The following is a 21,949-nucleotide window of genomic DNA, read 5'->3' on the forward strand; positions in this document are numbered from 1 at the left end:
TCTTCTCTTCTCCAGGCTAACAATCCCTTAATTCTTCAGCTGTTGATCTTTTGACATGATTTCTAGTCCTCTCAGTATATGGGCCACCATCCTCTGGATGTGCTCAGGATTAGGCTCAATGTTAAGTTTCCCAACAATTCACTGGAATCTTAGCAGTTAGTCCAGCCCTCTTTGTTTTATAGATGAGGAAACTGAAGACCAGGAAAGTTTCTAACAATTAGAACTATCCAAAAGGGCTACCTTGGATTCTAGAGTTTTTCTCATCTAGTGGTCTTCAAGTCAAGGCGTGGATGGCCATTGGTGTGGGGATGTTATAAAGAAGATTCCTGAACAGGTATGAGAAGGGTGACTTTGCTTCTAAGGCTACCGCCAATTTTGAGAATCTGATGTGACTTGCTTAGGGTCACACCCATCGGTCAAAACTGGAGTTAGAACTTGAGTCTCCTGACTGCTGGCACAGGGCTCCTTCCCCCATATGGTCTGCAGAGAGCCCTAAGTTAGAAGCCAAAGGACTATAGTAAAGAAGAAGTATCCAATCCAATATAATCCAAACCAAGCCAAGTCAACAAATACAAATTAAGTACTTGCCATGAGCAAGGCACTGAGGAGCTAAAAAAAATAAGTAATAAACATGACCTTGACCACATATTTTCATAACCCAAAGAGAAAGTTGCAAAAATGTGATCTGAGCTATGAAGATCCCACTTCCCCTATCTGGTTCTCAGCGACAATTTCTTTATAGCCAGGGTTGGCCAGGATCCTCCAGAATAGACAGGTTCTGTGGCAGCCCATTGCTTTTTTCTATTCTCTTTATAACCTCAGGCCCTCAGTCTCTCATGGGCCATCATCCTGCTTTGTCTGTGGAGATCACTATAAGGTGTCAGGTCATATTTGAAACTAACTCAACTTATTAAAAGATTCATCTGATAGTTAAATGGGTAGTGAAATAGAAAGCTATACTGGGAGTCAGAAGACCTGAATCTGAATACTAGCTCTACCATTTGTGGAATTGTGATAAGGCAGCTAGACCGGGAATCAGAAAAACCGGAGTTCAAATCCAGTCTTAGACACGTACTATCTGTGTGACCTTGGGCAAGTCATTTAACTTCTGGCTGCCTCAATTTCCTCATTTGTAAAATGGGGATAATAACAGCATCTATCTCCCAGAGTTGCTGTGAGGGTCAAATGAGATAATGCATATAAAATTCTTTGTAAATCTTAATAAAGCACTTTATGAACAATTATTATTATATAACCACATGCAAATTATATCTCTGAGACTCAGTTTTCCTCATCTGTAAATGCTGATAATACTACTTGTACTGTCTTCCTCATAGTGTTATTATGAGTAAATAAAGTTTAAGGCACTATAGAAAATGATCTGTGATTATCACTCAAACAAAGGATAAGCCTTCATGTACAAAAGAGAACTATAATATATAGCAGGAAGGTCTCATTGGGCTTGGAGAACCTGGAAGACCCAGGTGATACTGGTGATATGATATAGTACAGGTTACTTCTTTCTGACCTTCAATTTCCCAATAATATCTGTTGCACTATGGAGGTCATAGGGTTACACTGTGAAGAAATGGAGGAATGTGGAAATATGGGGTGACCACCCTTAAGAGTCTTCAGCAGAAAAATTAAAAGAACCTGAGTTCTGATTCTCCAGGTGTTAAGCTAACTGTCCCTCAGCTTCACCCAACAAGTGGGAACTATCTCTTGGTTGTATAACTTGGCATTTTGACGTGATTTATATTACATGCTCAGAAATACTGATTGCAGTGTGCAGAAGGCTATTAGATAAGACAGCCTCCTGGCAGGATGGAGCTGTGTTATTTATATTAAAAAGATCCACTTTGATTGGACATTATCCCATTGGAAAGTATTGGATTCCTTGAAAAAGTTGCTGCTTGCAAATAAACAAGGTGATTTAGCACTTTATTATAGTCTCTGGAAACAAATAACTTTTAAGAAACCACAAATGGATGCTGCCAAAAGCCAAGGGCCCTATTGCCAGGGAATGAAAACCAGGTATGTTTACATTACATAACCTTCGGGCCGGGGCCAAAATGAAGGGCTGATGAGCGTGTGTACATCTGTGGGCACAGTCACAGAACCATGGCATTTTGGGGCCAGGTGATAATTTCGAATGGGGGTTTTTAACCTTTTTTGTGTCTTGGACCCCTTTGGCAGTCTGGAGAAGCTTATAGACTTCACAGAATAATATTTTTAAATGCATGAAATTACCTATATATGATTACAAAGGAAACCAATTATGCTGAAACAGCTATAAAAATATGAAAACCAAAACCAAGTTCATGGATCCCAGGTTAAGAACTTCTGCTTTAGAGTAAAGAAAGGTCAAACTAGAAAGAGTCCTTAGCATGTAGAATATCAGAGCTGAAGATATTTGAAAACATAGTCTTCTGGGGCTAAAAGAAACTTTCAAACACAGACCCAGAACATTGTTGTCATTTGGTAAATTTAGTCGCATTTGACTCTTTGTGACACCATGTGGGGTTTTCTTGGCAAAGATATTGGGGTAGTTTGCCATTTCCTTCTCTAGCTCATTCTACAGATGAGGAGCTAAGGAAGAGTTAAGTGACTTGTTCAAGGTCACACAGCTAGTAAGTGTCTGGATGGTATATTTTAATTCAAGTCTTCCTGCTTCCAGGTTCAGCACTCTATCCACTGTACCACCTAGATACTGACCTGACCCTAGAGGTCATCTAGCTTAAATGAATAAGAAGTTTACAAAGGAGGAAACTGAGGCCCATAGAGGTTAAATGACTTGCTTAAGGTCACAGAACCAGTGAGTGGCAGAGCAGGAGCTAGACCCCAGGTCTCCTCGCTCCCTATTTGAATGCTCCTTTGGTCATCCAGAAGCAGAGGTTTCTCTGGATCAGTGGTGTCCAACTCAAACAGAAATGGAGACCATTCAACTATGTTAAAGATTTCTAGGGGTCACATATTGACTTAGAAAGTCATATATTACTATTAGCTATGCTTAAATATTTCCCAATTGCAATTTAACCTGGTTTGGGCCACACTTGAGGGTGTATGGACCACATGTTTGTATTTTGGTCTTTTTTTTGGGGGGGGAAGGAGGACAATTGGGGTTAAGTGACTCGCCTAAGGTCACACAGCTAGTAAGTGTTAAGTGTCTGAGGTCAGATTTGAACTCAGGTCCTTCTGACTCCAGGGCCGGTGCCCTACTCACTTCACCACCTAGCTGCCCCGACCACACCTTGTCTCTGGATGATGCCTATTTTACAGTTGAGGAAATTGAGGTAAACAGAGGTTAAGTGACTCACCCATGGTTGTAGAGCTAGCAAGTGTCTGAGGCAGGATTTGAACTCAGGCCTTCTTGCATCAAATTCTAATGTTCTATCCACTGTACCAACTAACTTCCTCTGGACAACTTAAGTTCTTAGAGAGTTGCCCTTGGAATAGAGAGGTTATGTGATTTATTCAGGGTCACACAACCAGTATGTATTCAAGTCTTTTTGACTGAAAGTTAATTCTCTAGTGCTATAACATGCCGCAACGTTATAAATCACAAATTATATTATATTTACTTGACCTGAACCTTATAGTGACCCCCACAGACAGGGCAAGATGATGGCTCATGAGAGACCAAGAACCTGAGGCTATAAAGAGAATAGAAAAAAGCCCTGGACTTCCCATGGCCTGCTGGAGGATCCTGTGTATGGTACAGGTGCTCATGCCCACTAATAAAGCTTCCCTATTTAGGCTATGTCATCGGGGTGAGGTGCTCCTGGTGATGATCAGAATACTTCTCTCACATCACTGTGTATGTAGTCGTGGGATTCATGATTGGTTGCTGCCCTTTCTTTTTAACCTGTTGCCTACTTTTACAGATCACCAGTGCCATTTCATAAGATGTAAACTGGGTCAAATTCAGTCCAAGCACAGATAGTAGAGGTAAGTGTCGGTTGTACTAAATGCTTTATAGGTATGGTGTCAACATAAGCTCAGTAAGTAAGGAAAAATAAAAATACTGTAACTCACCACATAATCATTGTAGATTTTCTGTCAAATTTTTGTAAAAGGGGGCGGCGAGGTGGCGTAGTGAATAGAGCACCGGCCCTGGAGTCAGGAGGACCTGAGTTTAAATCCGGCCTCAGACACTTAACATTTGCTAGCCATGTGACCTTGGATAAGTCATTTAACCCCAATTGCCCCTCCAAAAAGTAAAAAAAAAAATGGGATGCAATCATTATGTGAAGTTTTTAAAAATTGTGCTGGTTTTACTTTAAAATAATTTATTAACTAAAACTGTACCACTGGCAGATGAACTGTATAGTTTAGCTAGTGCAGAAAGATGCAAGTCTTACCATATCACATTACTCATGGCAACTTCACCTGCCTGCTCCCCCTGCACCTATGGCTCTTCATTGGGTTGAGTGACAATACCATTAGTACTGCAGCACTCTAAATAAACCATTCAAGTTGGCTTTCAGAAATACACTGACAATGTGCTTGTGCTGAGAATTCTAGGCATCTTGCAGCTCTCAACACGAGAGATAAATGCATATCCATGTGCCACTGATGAATACACTGCTGCTGTTTACCTTTTAAGTGGGTGTGTCAAGCAGAATTATATCATGTAATGATTATGCAATGAAAGGTTATGAACCAATTTTTAGACAGAAAAAAGAGGGCATGATGATCATGTGGTAGCAATGATTATTCAGTGAAATACGGTAGTGATTTTGCCAACCTTTCTCTAATCTTAACAAACCACAATGTATGAAGGTTTTCCAGTTTTCAAAAGGAAGGGAACCCAATGCAGTTATCTGCCTCTTCTATATTAATGTTCCCAAATGAAAAACCTAGTCTTAGTCAAATGAGGGATGAGGATGAGAAACATCGTGATCATCTAGTTAAAGCCTGTATCTTCATAAAGAAAAGGATGACAAGGTCACTCTAGAGGAAGGAAAGAAATTCAGGCTTTCCATTCGTCCATCAGTGAAAGGAAATTCAGAGAGCCTGGGTTAATTCCACCTGCATTTATTAAAGTATCTCCTGAAAACCTACTATGTGCTATGATAGGGATATGCAAAAAATATAATGCCTAACTGCCCTGCAGGAGTTTAAAGCCTAATTGAGGAGATCAGACATAAATACAATGCATCTAAAGGTCAATATGGAAGATTATATTGTTGAATACAAACATGAGTGGCACAGATCTTAATCTATGATATGTAGGAGTTCAGAAAAGGCTGAGATCATTGTGGCTGGGAGTCACTGCAAAGGAACCTCAGTGAGGAGGATGAACAACTATGTAGCACAGTGAACAGCATAGGATCTGGAGTCAGGAAGACCTGAGTTCAAATCTAGCCTCAGACATTTACTAGCTGTATGACTCTGGGCAAGTCACTTCACTCTGTTTGCCTCTATTTCCTCATCTGTAAAATGAACTGGAGAAGAAAATGGCAAGACCATTCTAACATCTTTGCCAAGAAAATGGGGTCATGAAGATTTGGACAGTACTGAAATGGCAGAACAACAATTAGGGAGAATGGATGAGCTTTTTTTCTTATTTATTTCCTTCTGACTTTAAGCTTCAGGGAGGTCTTTTTGCTGAACAGTGAAAAGCCTTTTAAGCCCTTCTGGACTTGATTGCTCTGTACTTAGGAGCCCTGAGCTCAGACCAAGGGGCTTATACTCAAAGCTGCAGTTGCAGCCTCTTTGAACTGCAGGGTATTTATCAGAACCCCTGGTGACCTGTTCTCCCCTATTCTCATTCAATGACCTGTACTGGCCCCAGTGGATGGGATGGAAAATATACCGTCTACATGCCCTCACCCTGGTCTGGGTACAGCAAACCTGACTTCTGAAATGACGTGGATCTCAGTTTCCTTATCTGGAAGGTGGGTAGAATTTCCCATATCTTTTCTTCCCATAAAGTCACACATAGGAACCATAGACATCTTAGACCTTTAGCCCAATTCATATCTTCATGATAGTCAATGCCTAATGGCAACAGGAAGAAGCCGGTTCTCTTCAGGAAACCCACTCCAGAAGTGGCAACACTCTTAGCTTTTCAATTCCCTTCAAATTTATTTGTTCCACTGTCCCAGCTATATGGCACAGTGGATAGAAAACTAGATGTGGAGTTGTAGAAATCTGAATTCAAATCCTGCCTCAGACACCCACTAGTTTGACTATGGGTGAGTCACTGTAACCTCTATTTGCCTCAGTTTTCTCAACTGTGAAATGAGAATAATAATAGTATCTACCTCCCAGGATTGCTGTGATAGTTTTGTGAGATAGTTTTGTAAAGCCCTTAGCACAGTGCCATACAGTAGGCACTTAATAAATGCTTGTTCCCTTCCCTTCCTCTTCCTTTGTCCCTGGGTCAATCAGATGATCCAGGCTGTGGCAAATTCAGGCCAGCCAAGAAGAGGTATAGGGTCTCTTACATTTACAGTCAGGCCATTGCCTACTTGGCCAGTGACTGACTCTGAACGTCCTCCATACCCAGAGGTAGGGGGAAGGGAAGATGGGCCTTTTCCTGTATTTGGTCCCCAGTATGATAGTCAGCTTGGATACATTTCTAGGGTCCTTGATGCCCAGTGCCTAGTGCTACCCATTCCCTTTAGTCCTTGCCAGTAGGATTATATATCCAGGTGGGTTTTTTTGACTCTTCTCTAGGGTTACTCTAGGAAGGCCTTCTGTTCATTGACTCTAGAAGTAGGAATGCTGAAGAATCTAACTATTCTTGTCCTTAAGGGTTCTAGAATCACAGAATCTCAGAGGTCACTTGGTCCAACCCACTCCTGAGCATGAGCCCCATCTCCTTCCAGTTTTGCCTACCTGGGTTTCCCAAGGCCATGGAGTCATAGATGAGTTTGCAGGACTTGAGCAGGATGGCAATCTTTTTCTCAGGGGAGTAGGCCTTGTGCATGCTACTGAACTTGTGAAGGATCTTCTCCATGATGGAAACTTCTGGCACACTGGTTGTCACACCCAGGTCAGTGGTGGTGGTGGCCAAGATGACTAACTGATTTCCCTTCAGGAGTTGTAGGGTCCCATCCTTGCTGTGGATCTCCTGGAGGTGTGAATTAATGGCCTCCTTCAGGGGCTTCAGCACACATTTATATAAGGCAGACTCCACAATGGCTTCTGCAAGCAAAGGAGACAGGGAATAAAACATAGAAACGGATTGAAAAGAAACATACCTCAAAGTTCCCGCTTCTCAACATCTTTCTAATGTGGGCAGCCAGCTCTCCCCAACTCTTATCATTGCCAATCCACATACCTTGCCAAATGCCTGCTGCCTGTGGCCCTCAGACTCTTATGTAAAATGAGATGGGGACAAAATAAGATGTTCATATACAGCCTGAAGTTAGGCTACAGGGGTTTGAGGAAGAAGGCCTTCCTTGAAAATTCTGCTTCATGCTAATGGATACTGGTCACTCCTCAGCACTTAGTGAAGTCAGAGTGTGTCAAAAGCACTACACTGGAACCTAGGAGACCAGGCTTCTGATACCGATGCTACTGTTAACTTACTGGGGAACCCTGGGCAAATTGTTTCCCTTATCTCAGACTCAGTTTTCTCAGGAGCAGAATGAGTTGACTGCACTCAACTAAGTTCTCTTTCAAATCTAAAAACATCGTGATTCTGCTTTAATAAATATTTATCTTTATTGTCTCTGTCCTCCTATATACTCACATACTGTGCAACTAAGCACCCAATATATTATATATACTGCATCTTGTGATTAAAAAAAATTCATATGCTTTGCTTCTCCAACTAAACTGTAAGCTCCCTGAGGACAGGGACTGTGTCTTTTCTTACACTTTGTATCTCTCATAGCACCTGCTACAAAGATGGGTACAAAGTGGCTGTCAATACACGCTTTGTTGACTGCCTGATTTTCATCTGGGGCTGATGTATTATTTAAAAATGCATTCCAATGGAGCTTGATCATTGCCTTTCTGAGATTAATGAATAGTGACACCTTCAACTCCAGGAAGAGAGTTATTATAATTTTTCTTTCCTTATCTATTCTAAGCATTTTAGTTTTCTAAATGGTAGAGGGGAAAGTGAAGAAGTCAGGAAGTCTAGGCTCTATCCTGGTTCTAAAACAATTGGTAAGTGACCCAAAAGCTTATTCATCTGTAAAAGGAAGGAAAACAGCATTTATTAAGCACCTACTATATTCCAGGCACTTTCCTAAATACTTTACAAATCTCTCATTTGATCCTCACCACAACCCTGGGAGGTAAGTTATTCTATTATTATACCCATTTTACATTAAGGAAACAGGCAGACAGAAGCTGAGTTACTTGTCCTGGTTTAGCTGGTTAGCAAATATCTGAGGCTGGATTTAAACTCAGGTCTTCCTGACTCTGGGCCTAATGCTCTATCTGCTCTACCTAGCTGTCCCAAGGAAAGCCCTTACAGCTTTAACATTCTGTATTCGATGACTTTAAGGTCCCATCCACTGCGAACATTCTGCTCCTAAGTTCAACTCAAACATTCTGTTCCAGTGTTTAACATAATTTTCTTTTTTTTTTCCTTTTTGGAGGGGGGAGGGCAGGGTAATTGGGGTTAAGTGACTTGCCCAAGGTCACATGGCTATTTAACATAATTTTCTAAAGTTCCTTCTAGTTCTGATAATCCCATATTTTATGTTCTAACAGTCCCTTCCAATGCTAACATTCTGTGTTTGATGGTTCTAACATTCTCTGTTCCAAGGTCCCTTTCCAGTTCCAACATTCTATGTAAAAGGTCCCTTCTAGCTTTCAGACCCTAGAATTCTGGGATCCTGCTTCCAACACCTAGCATCCTTTTTGGGTACCCCAGCCTAAGATAAAGCCCACACCTTTTTCCCTTGTCTCAAACCACATGATAGCAGTACCCAGAGTAATCTTTCAGAGTCATTTTATAGTTTTCCAGGCTAGGTTTAAGACTCCCAGCTTTCATGAAGCATGGGCATGAGAGCTAACGTGTTATCCCCTCCACTGTCCACTACCCTCGTAACAAACAGCCTTACTTATTATGCCAAGGGAGCATCACACACAGGCATAGCTCGGGGTGTTCGTTACTGGAAGTCACCACATAAAACCTGGGTTTCCCACAGCCAGCCTTAGCCTTTGATGGCTAAGGGCCCAAATCCTGCCTGGATAGACAGTGAATTGAAATGGGAAAACACTGGTCACAGAATTAGAAGATGGGGTCTAGAATTGCAGCTCTATTATTTTTTTTAATTTTTTTTTTTTTGCTTTTTGGAGGGGGAAGGCAGGGCGGTTGGGGTTAAGTGACTTGCCCAAGTTCACTGGTAAGTGTTAAGTGTCTGAGGACAAATTGAACTCAGGTCCTTCTGACTCCAGGGCCTGTGCTCTATTCATGGCACCACCTAGCTGTCCCAGCTCCGTTATTTATTAGCCATGGGATACCTCCTCTCCCAGATTCTGTCCTGCTTTGACCAAGGAGAAGGGTCAGAAGTCTTACTGTTTTGGGCCAGGACCCACTCTCTTATTTATCCCCTTTCCTTTCCTCTTCTCCCCCATCAGTCAGATGTCTCTACATAGCCCTTTGAATAGGGTTGGGCCTGATTTTGGCTTGGGCCAGGTGCTATCACTATCATAAAAGGGGAGCATGGCACCTTAGCTTTTTGGGGCGTGTGTGTGTGTGTACAGTGTTTCATACTTGAAGATTTTCTTTTTCAGAAAGATTACTGTGAATTATGTCCTATTTGGATGTTTAAATTAAAAGCAATTTTTAAAAAATACTTTATTTACAAATCTGTAAAATTGTGATAGGATATAATTCCTGCCAACTTCACTCAGTTATCCAATTTCATACCTCTGTGTTTGTCTGTCTCCCTTCCAGTATCCTGTTTCCCCTTCACCAGGGTCCTTCCTCTTCACCCTATCTTGTTTCTCATTCCTTAGCTGTGGATTTATTCCTAAGAATATGTTTGTGCTCCCAGATGGAGCACAGGAATCACAAAGGCCCTCCTGGCACTCCTAAGCCCAGGTACCTCTCCATGAGGTCCCAGCCCCCCTTCCCGCCCCACCCCCAGTCACCTTAACATCCTCCTCCCTCCCTCCACTCCCCCAGTCAGGTAACTGATTCCTATCAGTGTTTACCCTTGGTTCCTCTTTTTCTGAATTTTCCCTCAACAGTTTTCCTGTGAAACACACCACACGAATAGACTGATAGTTTTGTTTACTATAAATATGAAACTGATAACCACCTTTTACTGACTCAAAGAATCAGTCAGTCCATTAGTTGGCCCATGACACCTATAATCTAGTACAAAATTCAGTTTTGCAATTTTACCCAAGGGCTAAGACATGAAAATGTGGAGGCAGAGGTATGTAACTCATATCATCAGCTCAAGAACCAACTGTTAAATTTTTACCATTAACATTTACACCTCAGAAATTTGTAAACAATATAAAACCAGATCTTGATTTATTTTGTTGATTATCAAGACTTGAGAAAGTAATGGAGAAATGTTAATAAGGCAGATTAAACATTTTTTTTTGGAGGCAATGGGGTGGGGGGTTAGGTGACTTGCCCAAGGTCACACAACTAGTAAGTGTCTGAAACCAGATTTGAACTCAGGTCCTCCTTAATCCAGGACACTATCCAATGTGTCACCCCTGCAGGTTAAACTTAAAAGTGCTTTGTGCTTTCCTTTTTTTTCCTGAGAGAGCTGATTGTCAAGCATTGATCGATCAGTTAAGCCAGGTGTCATTACTGGCTTAAGTGATTAAGTGGTGGTTGGTGCTGGAATTAAAGAGATATTTGGATTGAAATCCTGGCTCTGATACTTACTAGGAAAGTACTTTGTAAACCTTAAAGCACTATGCAGTGTCTGAGTCTGAGGACTTGGTTTCAAATCTTTGCTCAAATCTGGGTAACTTTGGACAAGTCTTTTCAACCTCTTTCAATCTCAGTTTCCTCAATTATAAAAATAAGGGAGTTTAGACTGGATGACTTCTCAAGTTCTTTCCAATTCAAAATCTATGATATATTATTATCACTCATTTTACCTAACAAGTTGCAAGTTTCCCTGTTTCAAGGGAATCTATGTACTAAACCAAATGCACTACTTTGACACACAGAACCCCCATGATTCTGTAGTTGGGACTAATTTCAGTAGTTCAGACACCCTGGGTTCCAATTGATAGGCAGGCAGGTGGTATAGCAGAAAAAGCATTGGACTTGAAATCAGGAGGTCCTGAGTTCAAATCCAGCCTCAGACTCTTATTACCTGTGTAACTGTCATCAAGCCATTTAGCTTCTGTCTGCCTCAGTTTCCTTATTTGTAAAAGGGCAATAATAATAGCACCTGCCCCCTCCCCATCCAGGATCGTTGTGAGGATTAAATGAGATAATATACATGGCACTTTGCAAACATTAAAGTGCTTTATAAATGCCAGCTATTATTGATTACACATAAAATATGTGTGTATAAATTCATATATGTGTACACACATGCACGCAGGTGGTTTTATACGAAACATACAATATGCTTATGATAATATATGTTCATGTATGCATGTGCATAGATGCATTGCAACAACACCACATACTACACACATGCATGCATACACATATACTTATCTATGTGTGCATGTGCATATAATTCTATTGTGTGTATGTATATTTATGTATGCATGCATGCATGGGTAGTGCCAGGCCTGAAGTCAGGAAGACTTATCTTCCTGAGTTCAAATTTGACCTCAAACACTTACTAGTTGTGCGACCCCAGGCAAGTCACTTAACCCCGCTTGTCTCAGTTTCCTCAACTGAAAAATGAACTAGAGAAGGAAATAGCAAATCACTCCAGTCAGTATCTCTGCCAAGAAAACCTTAACTGGGGTCACAAATGAAAACAATGAAGAACAACCACAGGCATATGTAGTATATGTATGTGTATATGGGTACAGATATTCACACTGGAGCATCAGCAAAAGAGAGAGAAGGGGCAAGAGGAGAGAGGGGAATCAGTACTCACACAGACACAGACACACACACACACACACACACACACACACACACCCCTGTTCCCTTCTCTCCTCCTGCCCCATGCTATCTCTGCTGCCGATGCCCCCCTCTCTGGCACACACACACCCACACACACACACTCCTCCACCCTGTCTCCCATGTGCTGTATACTCTCTTAACTGGCCACACCGACTGTCCATCTTCCTACCTCAGGACTATGTGACAACAACTACAGCAGTGCTAATGCTGGCCTGGCCACTCACTAGCTCTGCCCCATGGCAGGTCATTTTGCCAGTCTGCCCATTGTTTTCTTCAACTGCAAAATGAGGATAGTAATCTTTCTATCCTCTAGACCGGAGAGCTGTGAGCAAAGCACTTTGTGAACTTAATGTGTGCTAGAAAGGTGAACCGCTCTCATTATCTGAGCAGGTGCTGGTGGGGAAGGGCATTTTGGTTAGGACTCACCACAACCACCCCCCTCCCTCGGGCCCATGCATCTCCCACCCAAGCCGGGCATGAGCAGGTCTCCAGGCAGCTAGGCACTTACCGAGTTCTTCCTCCGAATGCAGGGTAAGGTCCACCAAAGACTTCAGCTCCGTGCTCTGCAGCAGGTAACTCTTCAGCTGGGTCATCATCATTCGAATTTCCTGGAGCATCTCTGTGCTGGAGCTCTGCTTTGCCATCATCTCCAAGCTGTACACTTTATAGTCCTGTACCAGGTTGCCAAAGTACGAGTCCTTGTCCTGGGCCAACTCCACCAGTTTCTTTTGTAGCTTACGGTTGCTGGAAAGGAAGGCGTTGAAGACGTTGGAGAAACTCACAAAAGACAGTCGGTGTTTGGCCTTTCCCAGGATCACCGAGGATTTCTTCTTCACGTTGGGGCTGTTGAACTGGTCTAGATCATCCTCTGTGCTGCTGGTTGAGTAGGAGTCCTGGTCTGGGGTGAGGACCGATGTCCCCAGACTGTCCGCCAGTGAAGCCATGGAGCCTTTGAACTCTGAGGAACCCAAGGCCTGGGGGGTGCCTTTGGCCTCCCACTGAGTCACCACATGGGTGGTGGGGCCTTCTGGGGCAGGGGAGCTGGTTATGGAAAGATGTGAGGCGGGTTGTCCATGTAACTGTTCACCTGTGGGTTCAGGGCTCTCGGGCTGGCTGGGGAGGTAGGAAGCAAGCTGTCGGGAAATCCGCTTCTTCCTTGGGGGTGGGACGGGAGGTTGTTTAGTCTTCTTCTGTTGCTCAGGGCCATTCCCTGGACCACTGACTTTGTCTGGTTCTTCCACCTGCAGGACTTGCTCCATAGCTCTTCTGGGAGCACCTGTTGCTTTTTGGGCTGGCAGGTTGTTGTGGATGGTCCTGGGGTAACTCTGCTGTTCCCCTTGCCACCTCAATCCTTCAATCCCATCCCCCCCCTCAGTCTTCACCATGCTGTTGTTTTCCAATGAAATCCTCTCTGAGAGCCTCCTCCTAGGGGGAATAGCTGGCCGGGTGCCCTTTTTGGAGACCGGGAGCTGTGAGAATGAGTTGGACACCACGGCCTCCTTTTTATTGTCTTCACCGATATGTCCTAGGTTAACTGGACGGGGCGGGACCTTTGCACAGGGAGTCACGGGCTGCTGGCCAGACTTTCCAGGAAGTCCTGCAGGAGGTGCAGAGGATATAGCAACTGGAAGGCAGGGTGGAGGAACTGACGAAACAGAAGAGGCAGCAAGAGAGAGAGGGGTATCAGCAGAGGCAGGAGCAGAGACAGTAGGGGCAGGTGCAGAGAGGGGGGCAGTAGCAGCAGAGACAGTAGGGGCAGGTACAGAGAGGGGGACAGCAGAAGAGACAGTGGTGGCAGGAGGAGAGAGGGGGGCAGCAGCAGAGACAGTAGGGGCAGGTGCAGAGAGGGGGACAGCAGAAGAGACAGTAGGGGCAGGGGGAGAGAGGAGGACAGCAGAAGAGACTGTGGTGGCAGGAGGAGAGAGGGGGGCAGCAGCAGCAGAAACAGTAGGGGCAGGGGGAGAGAGGGGGGCAGCAGAAGAGACAGTGGTGGCAGGACGAGAGAGGGGGGAAGCAGAAGAGATAGTGGGGGTAGGAGGAGAGAGGGGGGCAGCAGCAGCAGAGACAGCAGAGGCAGGACCAGAGACGGGGGCAGCAGCAGGAGCAAAAGAAAGAGGAGGAGGGGGTGGCCGCCTTCGAGGAGTTCTTACAGAAGCAGATGAGGTAGCAACAGGGGGAAGCAAAGAGGCTGGGCAGCTCTGAAGTAGGAGTTCTTCTGAGGGTAGCGAGCTGCTACAGTCCTCTATAAAAATAGGATTCACAAACCACAATCTGTCATTTCCTACTGACAACTCGATTTCACACGAGCAGTTCTCATAACGGGGTGAGGATCTGAGGCTAGTGGCTAGGGGTGCAGTTGGAGCTGAGCCCTTTGGGAGCTCGCCAGTGGTATCTCTCCTTCTCCGAGGATTTAGAGACGAGTCCCAGAAACCTGTGCAAAGGAAGAGAAATGAGGAGAGAGATAAGTTTCTGCTCCTGGTTAGCTGAAGTGCTGAGGAGACACTGAAGAAGCCTTATATAGAGGATGGTGGGAAGAGTTTATTTCACTTATTTTCATTGTTGTTCTTTCAAGCTTTCACAGCATCTCCTGATTCTCGGGGGAATCAGAAGCACCCCACAAACAGGCCTTTGGTTGGGAGATGGGGAGCCAGTGATGAAGAGTACTAATAAAGCTGGGGATACTTATCCTGACTTTTCATGTACTAGCTGTGACTTTGGAGAAGTCACTTACCCTCTCTGGGCCCAAGTCTGAGGGTTCTGGCCTAGATGATATTTCAAGTTTCTCTGCAGATGGATGGAAGAGCATAATTCTAAGAGTCTAAGTTTTAACATTCTTTGTTCTAAGATCCCTTCCTCCTTTACAATAGTATGTTGGATGCCAAGTATCCATCAAAAGAGAATTACTTTACTAATCTGGTTTTCTTTTTTGCAAAACAGACTTTAAAAAAAAATTATCAGTCTCTATTAATGAAAATAGTTATGTGCAAATGGGCTTTCAACTTCTGATTATGTTTGCATAGGAGAGACTTACATGTTTGCAGGTAGTAACAAAGAAGCAGAGAGGAGAGAGAGTCAGAATGAGAGAGAAGGGGGCGGCTAGGTGGTGCAATGAATAGAGCACCAGCCCTGGAGTCAGGAGGACCTGAGTTCAAATGTGGCCTCTGACACTTAACATTTACTAACCATGTTACCTTGGGCAAGTCACTTAACCCCAATTGCCCTGCCTAACTCCCTCCAAAAAAAAAAAAAAAGAATGAGAGAGATATGGAGTTTGCATATGACATCACTCCCCAACTTCATGGAACTAATTCAGGGAGAGGACCTATACACAGATATCTAGAATGTATATATAATATTACATGATGACATAGAGAGGGTTAAACCAAAATACTCTTTTTCAGAGCATGCTTTTTATTAAAGCACTTTTACTGATAACTTTTTTTCCCTTGGCAAGAACCTAGGATAATAATCATTTATAATCCTAAAAACATAGAGAGCATTTTCTTTCAAGACCACAGACCACTGACCATATACCTTAGTTTTATTCTCAACAGCTTTGTGTGATAAGCAGTAGGTAGATACATCCTCACTTTGCATACAAAGGCCAAGAACAGTAAAAAAAAAAAAGACAGTACTGGAGCTAGATGCCTTAACTTCGTGCTCTGGCTCAGTTATTACTAGTCAGGTGATCTGGGGCAACCCACTTCACCTTGCTGGGCCTCAGTCTCCAAATCAGTAACTGGGGATAATAACCAAAGTACCTATCTCCCAATATTGTTACTTGGCTCAAATGTACTAACGTGTGCAAAAGCTCTGTAAACTTATATTACTGAATGTCAATTATAATCTATAACAATTTCTATTATTTGTAAAATATTACCAATAATGGCAACAATAAAGATAATGCCCAAGGTTACATAGTCAGTCAGTGACAGAACCTGACTTTGAAACTTTGACTCTGAGCACTTCCTCCACTAGATTAATATTACTTATAAGATCTGGGGGAAACTGTAGGGTGTTCTCATCCCTAACATTCTCTCTTAGGGAAAATTTCCTCATACTAAGGTGTTAAAAACTTCCTGCATTATCCTTCTCTGGCAAACATTTTAAAACATCATTGGCAAAGAGCTAAGATTTGTTGAACCTAAAGGAGTGACTTCCTAATGGTAGAAATTTAGGTACTGTTAGGGGAAATATTTTTGGAAAAGGAAGGCTTCTTGAAACTGCCTATGTAGAATTGTAGAGGTGGAGGGGACCTCATAAGTTACTTAGCCCAACCTGATCCCGGAATCCCTATACAACATCCCCCCCAAATTGTTCACTTAGTCACTTATTTGAACACTTCAAATGATGAGGAACTTATCCCTTCCCCAAGGCATCCAATTCCATTTTCAGATTGTTCTAATCATTGGACAGTTTTTCCTCATATTAAGTTGAAATCTACTGTCTAGTAATTTCCACTCGCTGCTCCTAGTTCAGTCCTAGTGGGACAAACAGAAGAAATCTGATTTCTCTTTCACATTGCACTTCTGATAAAAGCAAAACAAAACAAACAACACCCCCCACCCCCATCCCAGTTTTCTCCAGGATAAACATTAGCTGCCAAAGTTAGGGCAGGGCAACCAGGATTTAAACTCGGGGTGCTGACATCAGACGTGTCCCCATGCCTTAAGGTACTCTGCCAGTCCCTACTTGGGGGTGACTCAGGTCCCTTACCCTGATCCAGACTAGTAGCGTTTCCTAGCACCAACTCTGGACTAATCCTCTACGGGTACATACACCAGACTCTTGGGGGAAGAAGAAATACCACTCCCCCACCTGGAAAAACTACACCCATGGATAGACTGTAAATCACACTCACCATAACCTGTTTTTGCCCCAAGTGGAAGAACTTCTAGCTACAGCTCTGCCAAACATTCTCAGCTCCTTCAACCATCCTTTGTATGTTATAATTTATCATTCCCTAATGGCACCCAAGGGGTAGCTAGGTGGGTCAGTGGTTGGAGTACCAGCCCTGGAGGACCTGAGTTAAAATCTAACCTCAGGCACTTATTAGCCGTGTGACCCTGGGCAAGTCACTTAACCTCAACTGCCCTCAAAAGTAAATAAATAAAATGTGGTGCCTGGTATTAGATACAATATTCTATTTGTGGTCTGAGCAAGAATGATTATCATTTTTATTTTACACATTACATCTTTATTGAGCTTGAGATTGCAGTAGTTTTTGTTTTGGTCATCACAATATAGTACTGCCCTCATTAGACTAAGATCTGAAAGGCACCTTAGAGGCCATCTAGTCGAATGCCCTCATTTTATAGATGAGAGAGGTTCAGTGACGTGCCTGGGGTCACACAGCTAGTAAATGAGGCAAAATTTGAACTTAGGTCTTCCTAATTCTAAAACCGACACTGTATCCACTAAACCAGAGATGGCAAAGGAGGCTCCAAATGGTTCCCAAAATACCTGAGTGAGGAAAGAAGCAAATTAAAATGTAATAGGGAGGGGCGGCTAGGTGGCGCAGTGAGTAAAGTGCCGGCCCTGGAGTCGGGAGGACCTGAGTTTGGTTCCTGCCTCAGACACTTAACACCCACACAAAAAAACCAGCCGTGTAACCTTGGGCAAGTTACTTAGCCCCAATTGCCCTCCAAAAGGCAAAAAAAAAATGTAATAGGGAAATGTTTAACAGAACAAAATGCATTATGACATAGATGATGTCAATCTTTGGTTTTTTAAGTCAATATGCAGCAGCCACAGGGATCTGTTTCTTTTTGAGTTTGATACCACTACACTTTTACCACCTACTTATTTATTGAGCAATGAAGGATATCTCAAACTTCTTAGTGTAGTTTTAATCTATTAAAGCTAAAAACTGCACTATGATCTTGTGACACAGTATTGAGCTTATTTAGTTGTTTCAGTTGTGTCAGACTCTTCATAACCCAATGTGGGGTTTTCTTGGAGGAGATACTGGAGTGGTTTGCCATTTCCTTCTCCAGCTCATTTTACAGATGAGGAAACTGAGGCAAATAGGGTTAAGTGACTGGCCCAGGGTCACACAGCTAGTAAGTATCTTAGGCTGCATTTCAACTCAGTTCTTCCTGACTCCAGGGCCAGCACTTTATCCATTGAAGTACCTAGCTGTTCAAGTATTGAGCTTGCAATCCACTAAAAGCTCCAGGTCTTCTTCACTGGGAAACCATATTTCCTACATCCTGTACTGTAATATCTGTTTACATTTATTCCTAATGGATTACGTCTTAATAGTTTCTACATTTCTACCTGTCAAAATTTGGGGGTGGAGTAAATAGAGCACCAGCCCTGGCATCAGGAGGACCTGAGTTCAAATCTGACCTCAGACACTTAACACAAAAACTAGCTGTGTGACCTTGGGCAAGTCACTTAACCCCAACTGCCCTCCAAAAAGCAAAAAAAAAATTGGGGGTGGGTGGGGAGAAGGTCATCATTTAGTCATTCTCTGTATCACCTATGTATCTGTTTCAAGTTACCCACAAACTTGGAGACACGGTGTGCCTGGCACATAGTAGGCACTTTGTAAACTTTTATTGATTGATCTATGTCTTCAGTCAAGTCAAGAGTAAATATGTTGAATAAAACATAGACAAGGACTGAGCCCTATGGAACCACGATACTCTGTCTATGTAAGGAGACCCTGAAGAGCCAGGTTCCTATTACTGGAGAATAAACCAGATGGGCTTAGCTGAAATTCAGTGAATCTTCTGGAAGAACTCAAAGGGCTTAAGAACACTGTGCGCCTTCCCACCTTATCCCCGGAGCAATGACTTATCAGTGAGGTCAAAGGGAACAAGAGCCCTCAAATCCCTTACTGGCAAAGAGTCAATGCTATTTATTGAATGAACACTCATAATAGTCTTTTACCATGCCACCTACACTTTTCATCCCCTCTCATATTTAAGGGAAAGAAATGTTTTACTTTTGATTTCAGTTTTTCATGGTAGTTGTTTTTCTGTTTCAACTTTCTTGGAAACAGGATGGCTACAACGAACAATCTATTACTTCCTTTTTCCTTTCCACCAATGGCTCTTCTCTGTTTTGACTCTTTGACATCATGCTTCTCTCAGGATGAGCTCATCACCAGACATACCATCACCATGGGTGTTACTTCAGCTTTGATACTCAGAACCTCTTCATTAACCTCAGTTGTCTCTCCCTTCTGATGGGAGTGCTGGAGGGCAAAGTAAAACACTCCCAAAGGCTCCTTGTGCAGAGGGCTCAGAATTTTAGACCAGATGTTCTGCTTGGTCTCAATTCTGTGCAAACCATGCCTTTGCTCCACGTATCCTCTGCTGGTGACCCTCCCCTCACCTCCAGCTTTTCAGTTTTCCTTCTGTCTTCTTTCATCAGACTGTGAACTTCTTAAAGGCAGAAACTATCTTTCTTCTTATTTTTAATACCAGTACTTAGCACAGTGCCTGGCACAATACCACCAACACCACCACCACCACCATCATCATCATCATCATCATCATCATTACCACCACCATCATTACCACTACCACCATCACCATCATCAGTAATATTTATATAGTATTTTTATGTGCCAAGCATTGTTAATAATTATTAGTGCTTAATGTTTATTGATTAACAAATGCTTATTAAGTTCCCCTCACTCCTTACTTACAAATGAATCTAGTGGTGCTGATTTTAGTCTAAGGAAAATAAGTTTTCCAGGTAATTTTTCTTTTTTGAAAAGGAAGACAAATCTTATTTCTTTGTTAGCAGAAAAAAATGAACTTTGATAAGATTGTTGTGGGCAGCACCTGGCAACAGAGCCAAAAAGATCTCAGTACAGTTATCCCTTCCACATCATGACTTTCCTCATCATGGTTTCAAAATATCGCAGTTCAACATAAGAAATTAAGTGGGAATTTTGCAGGAGTCTTGTGGAAGTCACAGATGACACATGAAGGCCAACAGATTATAGAAAAAGTTTAGAAACTCAGAAATGCATAAAATATAAATACACACACATATAAAATTGTATAATATCAACAACATATTTTATATTTTAATACCATAATAATTCAGAGTTCTTCTCTGGTATAATGGGAGGGTCAAAAAAATTTTCCAGATTTTCTAGAATGTGGGAGTGCCATGTGCCTAACCCAAGTGATATAGGCGGGATAACCATACATACAAAAAGATCTCAATCTGCTAGAACAATAGGCCAAATAGGGGCAGCTGGTGGCACAGTGAATAGAGCCCTGGCTCTGAAGTCAGGAGGACTTGAGTTCAAATCCAGCCTTACACACTTGACACTTACTAGCTGTGTAACCTTGGACAAGTCACTTTACCCCAATTACCTTGCCTTCCCCCCTCCAAAAAAAACAAACCAAAAGAAACAATAAGTCAAATAGAAGACAAAATTAAATAAGGATACATGCAGGAGTGTGCCGGTAAATGTTTAACAATGAATGAATGTCACATAAATGTCCCCGACACACTTTTTACATTTAATCTGCAATACTAATATTGTCTCAATCACTTTCCTAAGTGTAGACAATGAATAAAATAATAATCAAGCCCTGGTCTTTCTCATTTGCTGATTTTTGGGGTGTAAATGCTTACACCAAAGATTTAACAATGAGACCTTGCGGGGGAGGAGGAATCAGCACAGCTAGTTTCAGCATCCAATTCCTGGAACTGAATTTAAAAAAATCAACTTTACATTGACAAGCTGGAGAAAGTATGATTAGCAGTTGACTAGAAAAACGATCTGGGGGTTTAAATGGACCAGAAGCTCAATGAATTAAGATTGTAAAATAGCAACCCCAAAAAACCAAAGCAAGCATAGGTATTCATGTACAAAACAAAGGAGGTAATAATCCTGCTGTTCTTTATCCTGGATACATTACATATGAACCATTGAGCTGCTATTGGATGCTGTATTTTAGAAATGACATTGACAACCTGGAATATCTCTGCAAGAAGATGGCAGTGATGTTGAAGGTTGGTTGTTGAAACCATATCATGGGGTATTAGCCTGGTGAAGAAGAGAAATAAGCAGGGTACTTTTTTTTTTGCTTTTTGGAGGGGGGAAGGTAGGGCAATTGGGGTTAAGTGATTTGCCCAAGGTCACACAGCTACTAAGTGTTAAGTGTCTGAGGTTGGATTTGAACTCAGGGCTTCTTGACTCCAGATCTAGCACTCTATCTGCTGCACCACTTAGCTGCCTCTATCTTCTTACATCAATAATAACCCTGTGCATCTAAATTGCATTATTAACCTTATAAGATTACTTCCACAATTATTTTCTCTTTATGAAAACCTAATCAGTAGGTTCTTGCAAATATTATGATCCCCATCCCCATTTTATTACCATCAACATTTATCGAACAGCTACTTTAGATAACTAGGTTTGCCCAAATGTCTAATCTGCTATACTAAATGGGGAGTCACTGGATATTTTAAAATAGAAGAGCGGCATGATCAAAGCAGCACTTCTTAGATTCTTTGGGCAGCAAACCGAAAAAACATTGGAGAGGGTGGCCAGGTAGCACAGCGAGTAAGAGCACCGGCTCCAGTGTTGGGATGACCTGGAGATCGAATCACTTAGCACCCACCCAGAAACACCTGGCCATGTAACCTTGAGCAAGTTACTTAACCCCGATTGCTTTAAAAAAAAAACATTGGAGAGACAAGAGAGGAGGCTGGCATTTGCCTGTATTTTATATATGCATTAGATATTTGGGCAAGTCTGGCTATCTAAAGATTGTTCTCCTTCCTACCTCTTGACTCTCTTATTTCTCCAATACATTTTAAAATTTGCTGCCCAAGGAATCCCCTGAATGCCTCAGCAGCTAGGTGGCCCAGTAGATGGAGGACTAGCCTTAGACTTAGGAAGAGCTGAGTTCAAGTCCTGCTTCTGAC

At 42.5% G+C, this 21,949-nt stretch overlaps 1 protein-coding gene across 2 annotated transcripts in view; it reads right to left on the reverse strand.

The window, feature by feature from the left end:
• RIN3 (Ras and Rab interactor 3) overlaps window positions 1–21,949 on the reverse strand; it is a 168,241-nt gene that overhangs the window by 23,392 nt on the left and 122,900 nt on the right. For both annotated transcript variants that reach the window (XM_069086047.1, XM_069086046.1), the window contains 2 exons: window positions 12,549–14,471; window positions 6,847–7,155 (listed from right to left, as the gene is read on the reverse strand). In XM_069086047.1, the coding sequence (XP_068942148.1) occupies window positions 6,847–7,155; window positions 12,549–14,471 (2,232 nt within the window). The remainder of the gene's footprint in view (window positions 1–6,846; window positions 7,156–12,548; window positions 14,472–21,949) is intronic.

The sequence above is a fragment of the Petaurus breviceps genome, unplaced genomic scaffold, assembly GCF_028583685.1.
Source record: "Petaurus breviceps papuanus isolate PSGF00001 unplaced genomic scaffold, PetGlider_PUasm1.0 177, whole genome shotgun sequence".
Lineage (NCBI taxonomy): Eukaryota > Metazoa > Chordata > Mammalia > Diprotodontia > Petauridae > Petaurus > Petaurus breviceps.